At 33.8% G+C, this 14,850-nt stretch overlaps 2 protein-coding genes across 2 annotated transcripts; one reads left to right on the top strand and one right to left on the bottom strand.

Moving 5' to 3' along the window:
* On the top strand, positions 1 to 811 carry LOC21409677. The gene has a single exon (XM_010110554.2). The coding sequence runs from the start codon at positions 120 to 122 to the stop codon at positions 777 to 779; it is 660 nt and encodes a 219-aa protein (XP_010108856.1). The 5' UTR covers positions 1 to 119; the 3' UTR covers positions 780 to 811.
* A 980-nt stretch (positions 812 to 1,791) lies between these two features.
* On the bottom strand, positions 1,792 to 6,016 carry LOC21409676. Its single transcript, XM_010110553.2, has 5 exons — positions 5,622 to 6,016; positions 5,474 to 5,541; positions 3,574 to 5,379; positions 2,900 to 3,011; positions 1,792 to 2,752 (listed from the first exon to the last, which is right to left on the bottom strand). Exons 1-5 carry the CDS (start codon positions 5,782 to 5,784, stop codon positions 2,004 to 2,006), a joined length of 2,898 nt encoding a protein of 965 aa, XP_010108855.1. The 5' UTR covers positions 5,785 to 6,016; the 3' UTR covers positions 1,792 to 2,003.
* Positions 6,017 to 14,850: the final 8,834 nt, after the last annotated feature.

Genomic DNA, 14,850 nt, shown 5'->3' with positions numbered 1-14,850 from the left:
TATTATTCAAAAAAGTACGATCTAACTCATGAAGAAAACTACAGAAACCATTAATAATCAATCCGAAGCCCTCTGAAAAACTCCAAAAACGAGAGCCGAACCTCAAATTCATCAAAACAATGGCAGAAACCAACGGCTCGTTAGTTTTACAACAAAAAATCCACCATCCGAATCCGGCTCTTCAATCTCTTCTCCATTCTCTCGACCCAATTTCTCTTCTCCTTTCGCAGAACTCAAAAGAACAACCCGTACAATTCAGACTCACAACAGAGAGCTTTATCATGCAGAGAGGTCCACGCTACAGAGCCTACGCTGAGCTCAGAGAATCAAAGCTCCGAATGAAGAACTCCGGACCCCACGAACAAGAAGAAGAAGAATTGAAGCTGACTTTGACGCCGCCATTGAAGAAACAGGTCAAGTTTCAGAGCAACTTGGAGATCAAACGGAAACCGTCTTCTACTTCCTTGTATTCGTCGTCTGTTGTGGCTCAGTCGGTGCCTGACTTCTCTTCTGTTCTGAGGAAAGAGAATCGGAAGCCGCCGACGACGATGACGACTCCGCCGGCGAAGAGCTTGTCGAAATCGAAGTCTCTGTCGAATTCGAGAGGGAGTAAGTCTGCGAATGCGGGGGAAAATAAGAGGAGTTTGGTGATGGCCAGGAAGAGCTACGCAAGTCTTGAGGAGTTGAAGGGCTTTTCTTTGGCGGCGGCCAATGCCATTAATGGTGGTGACAACAAGAGAGGAGGAGGGAGAAGAGTCTTGGGTTATAGAGCGATTTGAGTGTTTTTTTTTTTTTTTTTTTATTTGTTTTCTGGTTGAATATTTTCCTTTTTTTTTCTACGATTTTTTTTTTGTTATGTTCTGAGAGTATGGGATGGATGTAACTGCAATTTGAGTTTGAGTGTTATAATATAGTAATGAAGGAAATGATTCATTTTATTGTTGTGTTTCCAGATTTGGGTTTTGATCTGCAGTTAACACCAAAGAATAAGCAATGCATTTAATTCGATCGCACATCAGAACATGGCAATAAATAAAATTGCATAAATCTTGGGTTTTGATCTATAACACCAAAGAAGCATTTAGTTCGATCACACATCAGAGCAAGGCAATAAATTGCATAAAATTTGAGAATATATATACTAGTATGACTGCTGGAGATCAAAGTCCTAGTTTCCGTTTAAAAGCACCCCTATTCATTCCCATCAGCTCTAGGTCTCGTGAATACCATTTTTGTTCTGTTTAAGGCATAAGAATAGAAACTAGATATTAGTCGTTATTCTTATGTTCATTTATGTTCATTACTTAAATCATATTATTATATTATTTTCTCTTATATAAATTTAAATTTAACTTATATAAATTTAAATTTAACTTTTTTACTACAGTTCTACAAATGAATACAGTTTCTTAATTATTTCTAGTTTTCCAATTATTTTAGTTCCTGTTTATGTTCAAATCGTCGATCTCAATCTATGGTCATTGTTTCAGTCTGACTAATAATATCGTAAGATTTTCACTACACTGTTCGCTTCTCTCTCATTCTCTCTAATGCCTCTTTTCTTTCTCAATTGTTCTACATAGGCCTTTGATGCTCACTAAAAGTTTAGAAATATAATCTCTTAATTTTAGGATAAAATTATTTTAGTACCTTTTGTTATATCAAAACATCTCAAAGATAAATCGAAACATCTCCATTTTCAGATATAGACGATCAGTGTCCACATAAAAAATATAATATAATTATACTATCTGGGTTTTGCATGCATTCAGAACTAGTACAGTTTTGACATTACTGAACTAGTTATTTACGTTCATAACAAATTACATTCCAACAAGCATCTATGGACAGTTCATCCAAACAATCAAATAGCCTCTGCACTAATACCATTTCACTAATTTGTACAAAAATTTATCATATCCATTGGATTACAAAGATGTCGCAGGTTATAACCACTAAACAGACTAAACAGGAAATCGGAAGCAGGAGGGGAGTTCTGAATTTCAAAAGGAACCTTGCCAGCATTCCCTGAGGTCAATCAAAGTTTCATCTACTAAATCTCCAAGAATGTCACCACAAACTTCATCACCGGACTCAAAAGCTTCGATATCAAAATTAGTCCATTTCCCCAGGCCATGACTCATTTCCCGTTCTACTATCTCGTCTGTAATCATCCCAGCTAAACTTGTCCATTTCTTCATCTCCTTTTCCACTTCTCCAATTATGCTCTCCCTGTTCATGAAAGCGAGGAGTCTTGTGCGTGCTCTGGATCCTAAGTAATGGTATTTTACATACTTGGAGTCTAAACATTCTATCAGACAATCAAAAAGAAACCCCCTAATTTGATTTCCCCCTTTGTCAGCATCCATACCAGAAAAGGCGTTGATATTTGTCCAAGCAACATTAGCAACAGTTTCCAGTTCGAGAAGTATCGGACCAATGAAAAGGCCTTCCAATCCATCTAATCTATGTAGCATCACATTTCCAAACAAGATTTCAGCATTCACAATGACATCCTTTGCATGAGACAGCATGCTTCTTGTCAATCTTCCCCCAGCAACGCCAACAGTATCTAATATTCGAGAAACGTTGCCAATAAGAGCCATCAGCCTCTCGCAACCAGCCACCTCTTCTTCCATTGAGGTAGCAGAATCCAAAAGATCAGCATCGGGTCCCAAGTAACGCAACCGATCACTGGCGTAATGCAGCTGATCGCTCGAGTAATCCACAGAATCGGTGCAAAACCTATGTCCTGGAATAGCAAGCAAAACGGACCAGCCAAGAACTCTTAGACAAGCTTAAGATCTCAATATCAGATTCACACCTTTAAAACTGATGTGTTAACTCAAACAAGGTAACGATCAACAACTTCTAGTAAAAGTGGTTACAAGTATTCTACCTGAGCTACCGTCCAGACTACTAGAAGAGAATGAAGCTTCAAGAACAGATCCAGGGCTCAAGTGGTCAGCGACATGACAAAATCTAGCATACTTTTCATGCTTTCCTTCAGCCTGAAAAGAGCGAAAGAAAAATCTTCAATTTCGAAACGGTTTTATAATAGCAATTTTTTCTATTAAATAATCAGCGCAAATTTGAACAAAGCACATAACCAGAGATTGAAAATCCTCAGCTATCTAACAAAGGAGGAGCAAGCTGACGTAAAAGATAAACATGTACACAGCAAGCAAGTTAGGTGGCGACCACAGTTAACAATAATAGAGTCTTAACGTTCACAAATTAGTGGTAAAGAATTTACAAACTATGAAAGAGAACAGATATCGATGAACATAAATAGTCGCGTATGGTACTCCAAGAAAACTATAAGACAACTGCCATAAGCTTCTCAAGTTACTTTACTATAGGTTGTAAGATCTCATTATGTTGCTCGTTGAGGTTTTAAGAGTGTTCCTCATTGACACTCGAAGAGATTAACTATGTACTACAACAACAATTTCAGCACAAAATATTTTTGAAAAAGAAACTAGGAATGATACAAAAGGAGTTGATACCACTTTAGCTATTAGAAATTAAAAGAGCGTATTGTTTCAAATAAATAAATAAAAGAACGCTTACAGTGGATGGTGAGGCTATATCTGGCCGCTCGGCCGTCAAAGCAGATATTAACTCCTGCAGAATCATAGCAGTAGATCTCTTCGGTGGACCGCCTATGGCAAATTCATCATCTTCTTGACTAGTCAGTTCCTTCAACTTTTGCTCAACAATGGCAGCTATAGAATCCCCTTTCAAAGAGAATGGTTTTTGAAAAGACTTCTTTATCTCATCATCCATGGTCTTCTCCTTTTCCATTGAGGTTCCAGGTTTTTGCCTTATAGGTGAATTAAAAGTGAAAGAAATAACATCATTGCTATTACTTTTAGCGACTCCATTACCTTCTGCTGCACTAGCTGATCCACTTTTAACAAAAGTACAGTTAATCGAGTGAGCATTAAGTCCAAACCCTTTTCCCTTGAGAGAATCATACTGAATGTTCCCTGGTTTTGTAGCAGTTGAACTAACAAAACCGCTAGTTACGAATTGGTCATTAACATTTGTTGTCCTCCTTTTCCGTACTGAGCTTCTTAATGGTGGTAAGCTCTCATCCCTTCCATTAAAAGCTTTCTTCTCTGGAACAAACTTGTTAGAGCTTTCCACTTTAGAGGGAACCTTTGGTCTGGTGCGGCCACTTAGGTTTCTGTTCAAGGAAACAAAATCTTTGGAACCTCTAACAGCATTTGCAGCCGATGAGACTCTTCTGCTTTCCAAATTGTTTAGTTTAGAGTTGGACCTGGCTGGAGTTCTATCCCTGGCTAAAGGCATCTGCTCTTGAATTTGAGTTCTCTGCTTTAATTCAACAGAAGTCGTCGAATTGCTCCGAAAAGTACATGGTTGGCTCGATGACGGCCATGGAGCCAGACCTTCACGAGGCAAAGACTTTCTCTCCGTAACAGCTTTACTATTTGATTGTACATTGTCCATTTCTTCCTTCTTTTGAGCACCAAGAGACATAGGCTGGTCCCAATTTCTCTGAAAAACCGGTTCCGTTCCTTGGCCAAAGGATGACACGGGTATTCTTGGGTTACTCCTTCCCGTTCCCTCAGAAGAGGGACCGTTAACAAAATTTGAAGCAAAAGAAGGAAACCCAGATGGCCCTTCATCCACATTTGGTCTGCAGTCCACAACATCAAGCAAATTACCGCAATTTTTGCAAGAAGTTTGTCCCATCAAAGACTTGGCCGCATTAGCACTATAACCAGACTGTTTACTCTGCTCCTCTGGTTTAATCACCGCTCTCCCTGCTACACCCTCATTGCTGTGATGATGATAATGAACAGAAGCTGAGTATGTGAGCGCATTTTTCGATTTGCTTGTAGATTGCAGCCCCGGTTCCAAAATCTTAGTGGCTGCATCAATCAACCGCGAGGTCCGAGAAACATTCTTCCCAGATGGAATCCTCGGGCTCTTGACCGGAGAAACAAACTTAGGATGGTGGTGATGATACTTTCTTGACCTCGACAAAACGCTCTTTATTTGAAATGCTGATTCAGCTCCAAACCTAGTCACTGCTTTTCTATCAAACTGACCAGTTTTTTGAAGCTTCTGAGGTCGAGAGTCAAGCTTCGGACTTCCTCTCTCCAAACTCGTATCTTCTCTCCCAGACCCACCACAGTTATTATTCACAAATTTCTTCTCTCCTTTATCACAAGCATCAAAGAAAGAAGCCTTTTGGGGCTTCTCGCGTATAGCAGGCATGGATTCAAGACCCATAAGCCGAGCAACCAAACCAGGAGCTCGTGTTTCATAGCTTTTGTGCTCTGAATCAACACTACGATTCCCAAGTTTCTTCATGTTTGGGAAGCCTCCCTTGTTCTCATCAGCAATCTGCGAGAAACGGGAAAAATCAAGAAAAATAAAAAATGTATATTATATATATACAAGAAAACCCATGAAAAGTAAAAACATGCAAAAGCCATACCAAGTGAAGCTTTGATGTGGGCATTTTTTCATCTCCTTTAAACTTCTTAGAAGATTGTTTTGCACGAACTGGTTAATCAAAAGAAAATATAAATCAGAACTTTTCTAGAGAAAAGAGAGAAAATCAAGAATGCGGGTTCATCACTTACCAGGAGGAAGCAATTTCTTGGAGAAGAGCTTCTTCTTAGCAAACCTGCGATTCCAATCAAAGAGCTGAAAGAAAATCCCAACACAACCACCAAGCCTGTTCGTCGTCGTCCGCTTCTCTGTAATCGCCAAAGACGACGACGTTTTCCCCCCACTCTCACTCATTTCTTCCCACAACAACACAAACCCAAAAGCTCAGCGACTTAAGAAAGACAAAAATCTCCACCAAAATCCAACGAAGAAGCCTCACATCTTGAAAACCCAGTTCGGCATTGTCAAAATACAAAGCACATTCATCAACATTTCTGTGTAATAATTCTACAAGACATAGAAGATTTTACACGGAACAGGAAACCTCCGTACAGAGACTGTTGGATTAGAGAGACTCGACACGACATGAAGGAGAAAAACAACAACTCTTCTCTGCAACTGCGAATGTACACATCATATTATTATATCATATCCTCGATAGCCTACAAGCCGAAAGCAACGTCTCAATCCAAAGCCGAAAGCAAAAACGACGACGTAAAGCACTTCGGTACAACCGCAAACCTACAAAAAAAAAAAAAGCAAAAAAGCTGTGACCTGATTTCTGACCGGGCAGATTGGATAGACGGATTATTTCGATTGGTTTCGTTCTTGTTGTGATTATGAATTATGATTAGCGAATCGAATCGGAACCTTGAAAACACGACTTAGATATGTGTTTTTTGTTGCGATCGTTTCAATGTTAGCTCAAAAGCTTCGTTCTCTCTCTAAAATTTGCAGTCCTACGACTGTGTCTGTGTCCGTGAAAGAGCCCAGTCAGTGAGAGAGAGAGTGTGGAAGTGTCAGGGAGTGCGCAGGATAAGAGGTGGAGAGAGAGTGTGAGTTCGTCACGCGCGCTAAAAAGCGTTGGTCAAACACCGCAGATAGAGTCCGAGATAAGTTAAGTAATAGTATTTTGCGCATTATTTATAAAAAATATTATTTTGCACATTCGTGCCCCTCAACTTCTATGATTTTGACAATTTGCGTCTTAAAGACAATTTACTCACAATTTGCAACACTATTGCAATCCGTCCGAATTTATCAATTTTACTCTTTTTTTTTTTTTTTTGTCTTTAAGGTAAGAGTGACAATTCGTGTCATGTATCGTATTCATGTCGTGTTTCGATCATTTTTTTTAAATTTATAGTCAATCTAAATATGACCTGTGATACGAAATTTTTAAAAACCGCAACACGAATACGACACGGTCACTTTACGGGTTGACACGACATGACACGAAAATGAACCCGTGAACCCGAAATTGGCATGAAAATTATATACTTTTATTTAGTTTGTTTACATATTAGAAATAACTTAAAATTCATAACACACTAAAATACAATAACATTCATTGAAATTAAGTAAATAATAGTATAAGATTTTGAATATAACTATCATGATATCACAAGTTCATAATAAAATTAAAAATATGTATTGAAAAGTATATGTATTTTTTAGTTTTTTACGAGTTTCGTGTCATATTCGGATTAGGTAGGTCCAACTTAAAATTGACCAGTGTTTTACGTGACAATTTCATGTCAACCCAATTTTTACTCGAATCACTTTTTTCTCAACCATAACCCGTGAAATTCGTGTCGTTTTCGAATCGTATTATCATGTTGTGACCATATCTTAAGGGGTTAGAGAGTTAAAAAATTAAAAAATTTGTGTTATAGTTTGAATTGAGATGTTAGTATTTTTCATCACCAATTTTAACACAATCACTTTAAAATGTGTTTCACTATAATAGTTTTGTAAGCCGGGCATAAATTATCAACATAAAAAATTTAGAGTCAACATTGCTAAAAGCCTACAAATTCAAAGGAAAAATGTGTAAAATATTCTAATATTTTATTAGGAAAAAAATAATACAAATTGAGTTTAATAACCTGTTTAGTTCATGAATTAAAATTATAAAATTAAAATTATTTTTATTTTATATGTATTTTTTATAAAAAAAAAATATTATAATAAATTATGAATTATAATTTAAATTAGAGAACTAATTTTTTAATAAACGGGTTTTAAGTAATATTTATAATGCGGTTTGAGTTTTGGAATTGTCATAAAGTGAATGAAGACAAAATTGGAAACAGGGACGAGTCCTAGAAATGTGTGGTGGCGTTGGGTCTACGTTTGTCTGGTGGCTTGAGTTGAGCGCTGTGGTATGAGGGCAGGGAGCGTGTGTTTTTCAACTTTTCGAATATCGAAGCTTTGCGTTGCGTTGCGTACGACTTACTCGCACGAGAGTGTTGTAATTTTCTCCAAACGCCTTTTTGAGTTGCCAGCTAAGTACATCAAATATCTCTCTTCTTTTTTCTGTTCCCTAGTTTGGTTAACTAAAGTAAAACTACTTTCTTTTTGTTTTTTCTAGCTTCTAATCCTCAAGTAATTTAAACCAACGTCATTGTCCAATGAAACAAAATAACATTAGACGTATCGCATGTGAAATTGGAGCCACCAGCTTATTTTAAACTTTTTTTTTTTTTTTATCGATTTAAATTTAAAATTTAAGTTTTATTATAGTAAAAAATTTTCATAAATAATCATATCTAACTTTTTATTGCAGTAAAAAACTCTCACATAAAGTCACATATCAACTCGAATTAAAAATTCGAATCAACGAACTAAACGGATCCATAATCCCACTTTAATTGGAGATATTGGCATGATCCACTTAATAAGGTGAGGGTAATCCTCTCCTAACAAGCCGATTTTGTTATGTTGAGTTAGGCCCTATTTTTTTTAATTTCTGTAAAATAATATCAGAGCATGCCTAGTTTTGCAATATTAGGTCCTCCAATATCGACTTATTCGCAGCGGTTTGGCATGGTCCACGATATGCGTGAGGAGGCGTATTAGAATCCCACATTAGCTGGAGATATTGACATGATCCACTTAATAAGGTGAGAACAATCATCTCCTAATAAACTGATTTTATCAAGTTGAGTTAGACCCAATATCTTTTAATTTTTATAAAATGAACATCTCACTTCCTTGTCAAAAAAACAACCCATGAAAGTATTTTTAAGGAATTTTCTCCGGTGCAATTCTTTTTTTTTTAACTACCAGTAATTTTTTTTTTAACTTATGTTTGATTAAAATCATAAGGTGAAAATGATAAAGTAATTTATGTACAATCCTTTTCCTATTGACTTAATAGATCTATTAATTTATCCGTTTTTTTTTACAAGCTTCAGCTACAACAATTGGTATTAGAGTTAGAATGTTCCTTTGTTAGAATTCACCATGTTGTCTTGCTCCCATTCCACCATTCATGTCGCCGCACTTGCTGCCTATGATCTCGAGCCAATTTTTATCGAAATTGCCGAAAAAAGGAAGAGATCAAATCAAGATTTTAACATTGATCTTAGTCCAATATATGACATATGATGAAAGTGGTGATGAAGAAGACAATGAAGAATTTGATCGCGGTCCAGATTTTAATGAGGATGATGGAGAAGAAGATGCCTAACTTGAAGAAAAGAAGATCTCTTTTCAGATTCTAGCATAGTTGTCGTTGAAGAAAATTATCCTTTGATTAAGGATACTTTTGTTGCTTCATCGTGTTCATCGTGTTCTACAAATTATTTGCTATAAAATTGCATCTTTTGGAATTCATATGGAAGATCCTTCTCTAGTTATCATTTGAGGCTACTACAAATTCGAGGACAAATTATCTATTCTTATACGGCGGGTCTGATGCAGCATGTATGGACAACATAAATTAGTAAATCATGTTTTGCATTTAAATTTCAGATTTTAAGTGAATTTTTCCTATTCTATTGTTTCCTTTTTACATATAAGGTCAATTTTGAATTTACATAGGTTTAGTTTCATTTATTTTGATTTCCAATTTTGTATAGGTTTAATTTCGTTTATTTTGATTTACAATTTTAGATAGGAAAGTTTATTTTATTTTAATTTCCAATTGTCTATTTAAGAAGAGATTGATAAGATCTTTATTGACGGTCCAGTTTTATTAATAGAAAGTATATGTTTTTAAAATTCTCTCATTATATTATAGTATTATGTCGAATTAATGATTGATTGATGTTTATTTTTTCAACATTCGTAAATAAATTAATAGGCTCATATAAAAGTCTTATTTTTCGCTATTCCAATTGAATAAACGGATCTTTAAGTATTATAAGTGAATCAAGAAATATATGAACCAATATTATTTTGATAGAATAAAAATCAAATAAAACCTTGAACTTAAACTTAGAAAGGTGTAGACAAGACGGTGCAATGCAGCTGTAAGGTGAGGAAGCCATGCAGCTCATGGCGGAGCCAACATTACACTCTGAATACGTGAAGCAAAAGAAAACATGATTAGAATTTGAGTATTTCAGTACCAAGTGTGAAGACGTAGCAGACGAACATCGTATGATAATTTGATTATACAGGAATTTCCAAACATGAAAAATCTGGTTACCAATCTAATGAGTAAACGCGAAATCACATTTTAGGAGACATTTGGTTTATGGATTAGAATCATGTGATTAGAATTATTTTTTATTTACGTGTATTTTTTATGAGAAAAAATACTATAACGAATTATGAACTATGATTCAAATCATGATTTGAATTTTCCAACCAAACATCCTCTTAGTGATGTTGTTATGATCTTCTTCTTTACAAGCCAAGGCCCAAGAACAAGAGGACGTGAAGCACAAGAAAACATGATTTCAATTGAGCATTTGAGTATCTCTTATGCCATTGTTATAAGTCATAACATGTGCACAAAAAGTTTCCAGTTTGACACTTCCACCATACTTGGTACTCAAATGGAACTCACTTCTAAAATCTTTCTTGGAATAATGGTACTCGTCAAATTCATCAACAAAGCATATATATATATATATATATATGTGTATATGTCTATATATATGTGTAATATATATATATATATATGTGTGTGTCTACATATATATTTATATTTATATATGAACCAACAACTAGAATTACGCCTTTTGCGCGAAGCGTGATATTTATAGAAGAAAATTTAACTAGTTTTTTTTTTTTTTTTTTTTTTTTTTTGAAGTGAAAATTTAACTCGCCGGATCGTCTAATTCATTCCAACACGCTAGAAGAAAGGGACATAATATAGCTCTTTTAGGAAAGATACTTCAAGGTTGCTACATATTCTAGCATTGAGGGAATTCTGCTATTGTTAATTATTAGTCATTGTTAATTAGTGAGAAATGTAGATAGGACATTTTATTTTTAAAAGTCGGTCTCGAGATATTAAAAGAAAAGGCTTCTTTAAATGTGAAGTTATTATTTTAATATTATTAAAAATATAAGACACTAATAAGATATTATAATACTAAAATAATTTTATCCCTTATTTAAATTATGAGTATATCCGGGAAAGAACGTCAAAAGTCAAATAAGATGATAATGTGGCATGATAATCTTTGCATTTAATTTTTAAGAAAATAGTTGAACCGTGCATAAATCTGAATTCTTACTCTTTACGCTTGTTAATACTCTTAGAATTAATATAGTTATTTGATTTTATTCATTTTATAACTCAAATCACAACTCAAATTTTATTATTATAGTATAATCTTTCATAAAAATTTAAATTTAATTTTTTTATTATAATATTTTTCTCATATATACTACTCAAGTTTTTAACTTGAGGAGTGAATAAAAGTCAATCAAAGCTTAAGATTTGTGGATGTCGTGTAAAGAGCCCTATTCTCTTTGTGGACCCGGCCTGGTATACGTCCTCATACAGGCCCTTATTACCCTATGGGCCGGGATGGCCGAGTAAAATTTGAAACACTAGACTTAAATCAACTCAGACACCGTACAACACAATTGTAACCTGTCCATTATAGTATATCACGATTTAAATTATTATTCGTGGTTCGTTATAGTATTTTTTCTCACAAAAAATATACGTAAATTGAGAATAATTCTGAATCATAATTCTGAATCCATGAACCAAACGTTCATGCTTATGTAGGTGACAAAGTAATTTATAAGTAAATCGAGAATGGTTCATGTACGTTTGGTTCATGAATCGAATTACGAATCATAATTCAAAATCATGACATGAATACACCAACTAAACGCTAAAATCTATCTCCAGCTTTGATCCTTGAGAATAACGTCAGACTTTGATATCAACCAACCACCCACTATCTATCACCATCTCTCTCCCTCTCGTTTACCTCAGAACTTCTTTACAAATATATTAATACAGGCATTTATTTATCGACTCAATTGCCTATTTAGGTGACCAAGTCCACACAATATAATACAAGGGAATAAAAATATCTTGAGCAAAATAGCAAACCTCGTTGTAGATTTCATGTATGTAGATACCGGCCTAATTGCAGGCCGAGAAAGAACGACTACAAATGTCAAAAACGCAAGGGAACAAAACAGATGGAGACGGATTATCCTGGCAAACTCAGCGTATTGGTATAATACTTTTAGGATTATGTATAATATGAAAGGGAGAAACTAAAAATAACATAATTAAAGTAACACTATTCTCTCATTATTGTAAATTTATCTCATACCCTTAATAACTTATAAGTTATCTTTTTATAACTTGCAGGTTCAAAACAGATGGAGACAGATTGTCCCGGCAAACTCAGCATATTGGTATAATACTTATGGGATTATGTTTAATATAAAAGAGAGAAACTAAAAATAACATAATTAAAGTAACACTATTCTGCCGTTGTTGTAAATTTATCTCATGCTCCTAATAATCTACAAGTTATCTTTTTCTAACATGTAGGTCATCTTTCGTAAGCTGTAGGTTATTTTTCGTAACATGCAGGTTATCTTTCATAATCTGTAGATTATTTTTCGTAATTTAAAAGTTATTTTTTTTTCTAATCTGTAAGTCATTTTTCATAGTGATATTAAAAATTTGTGTAGTAATATAGTTAAAAAACCAATAATTAAACTTGAAATTTTCTAAATGTGCATGCCAAGTTGGATGGTTTAGGATAAAACGCAGAGATTTCATGCAATTAAGTGGAGTAATTTATTTACCCGTCGTCCTTGGATGGGATCAACTCGCAAACAAGACCAACCCCACTAATGTATATTCATTATCTTTTTGAGCTGTACATTTCTTGGATATTCTTTTTCCTTCAATGGTCCCCTCTTCCTTTGTTAATTTTTGTTGGTCACATGGCCAATCATCCACAGAAAGTTCTACACTCATCAAATTATTATTTCCTTTACTTTTGCAGATTAACATTTCTGGTAACCGGATAAAGAGCTAAATTAATTCATAAACAAGCTTTGCAAGGAATACTTTGTTTGACAAAAAGCTCCATTGCTTTCCAATCATGGCCTGTATGGGAGTGTAGTCAAGGACAACGTATGTGTCATAGTTATCACTCACCAAAAAATTTGCCAATATAATATAAAGGTTAAGCCTGCAACAATATCATATTTTTTAATAGTTAAATAAAAAATTTTAGTTTTAAGAATTTTCATTTATTAGAAAATTTAAGTAGTCTAAATTATTAAATGGGAGGATCACATAATTTTTTACAAGGTAATCTAATCTATACATACTTAAAAGAATTAAAGATTTAACTTCAAAAGAGATCAATTGTTGACGTCTATAAAAATCATATGTTGGCATCCTCTTTCTTTTTTCTTTTTTAAATTGATTTCTCTCCCCTTTTTTTCCTTTTTTTTTTTTCCATTTTTGACTTTTTTTTACTAATACTCTCTCTCTCTCTTTGCCTATTACCTTTTTTTTTTCATTTTTTTTTCTATACATATAATCTAATCTTACAATACATAAAAGAGCCGGAGCTTTTTTCTATGGAGCTGCCACATGGTAGCCATCCACTTATTTTTCTTTTTTTATATATTTTAATTTTTTTATGTGTGTTTTTTTAAAATATATTGTCCATCACTTTACTCGTATGAGTGAGACTTTGTTTTTTTCATGTGTTCCTATTTATTTTTAATTGATTAAAATAATTTACTTTAAATGTGTCCCTGCTTAATTTTTTTTAATTGTTATATGTACACATATTTCTTTTTAAAATAAATATAAAACCTCTAAATAATTATATAAATAAATTTCTCATTATTCAGTAAATAATAAACTTTTTAGGTGTATTCAATGCGACAATACGGGCAGAGTACGCTATAAAACTAGTAATACATAAAAGAGTCAAAGCTTTTTTTATGGGGTTGTCACGTGGCAGTCATTTCACTTACATTTTTTCTCCCTTTTTATCTTTATTTCCCCCTTTTTATACATTTTTTATGTTTTTAAAAAATAATTGTTCCTCACTTTACTCTTATGAGAGTAATTTTTTCACACGTGTTCTTATTTTATTTTTTGTTCTTTAAATGTATCCTACTTAATTTTTTTTATCAATTGTTATATTTACACATATTTTTTTAAGATAAATTTAAAAATCCTTAAATAGTTATATTATTGAATTTCTCATTATTCGTTGAATAATAAACTCTTCAAAGTATCTCTAACACAGCTATACGTGACAAAACTAGTTTTTGTTAAAAATGGTAAGAACTTTAACATAAAGAATGATATTTTAACACTTTTCACTAACAAAATCTTAGATAACTTTGGTTTATGGATTCAGAATTATTCTCAATTTACGTATATTTTTTATAAAAAAAATACTGTAACGAACTATAAATCATGATCCAAATCATGACACATATCCTTACTCTAAACACACCCTTAGTCAAAAAGAGATTCAGCATAATAATATACCCTTCTTCCATTTTTGCTACAAATTAAAAAAAAAAAAAAGTTAAACAGCACTCGTTACATACCCCTTTTTATACAGAAGTACGTATGAGAAAAAGGAAATCACCCAAAATCTATGTACAGAACCATATGCCTTAGCAAGAAAGAAAAAAGCAGAGAAAAAAAAAAGAAAAAAGGAAAAACAGCATGGGACAGCCATGAAAGCAATGTGTTACCTGTCATTTTGTGCTCCAAACCATGTGAGCTTGAATTATACTACCATCCCTTGTCTTGTCCCACCCTCCCTTTCCTTCAACTAATTTCTTTTTCTTTTTCTTTTTTCTAACATACTCTTTTTTTTCTACCTTGAACAAAATCTAAAAATTTCACTAAATTTAAGAAACACGCAAATCAAGGACAATAACCCTCACAGAAAGAAGAAAACAGTAAGACAGAATCCACTCAGATTGAAAGGCAAA

Source organism: Morus notabilis, unplaced genomic scaffold (genome assembly GCF_000414095.1).
Source record: "Morus notabilis unplaced genomic scaffold, ASM41409v2 Scaffold518, whole genome shotgun sequence".
NCBI lineage: Eukaryota > Viridiplantae > Streptophyta > Magnoliopsida > Rosales > Moraceae > Morus > Morus notabilis.
The sequence above is the reverse complement of the archived record's forward strand: the minus strand, read 5'-3'. Positions and strand labels throughout refer to the sequence as shown.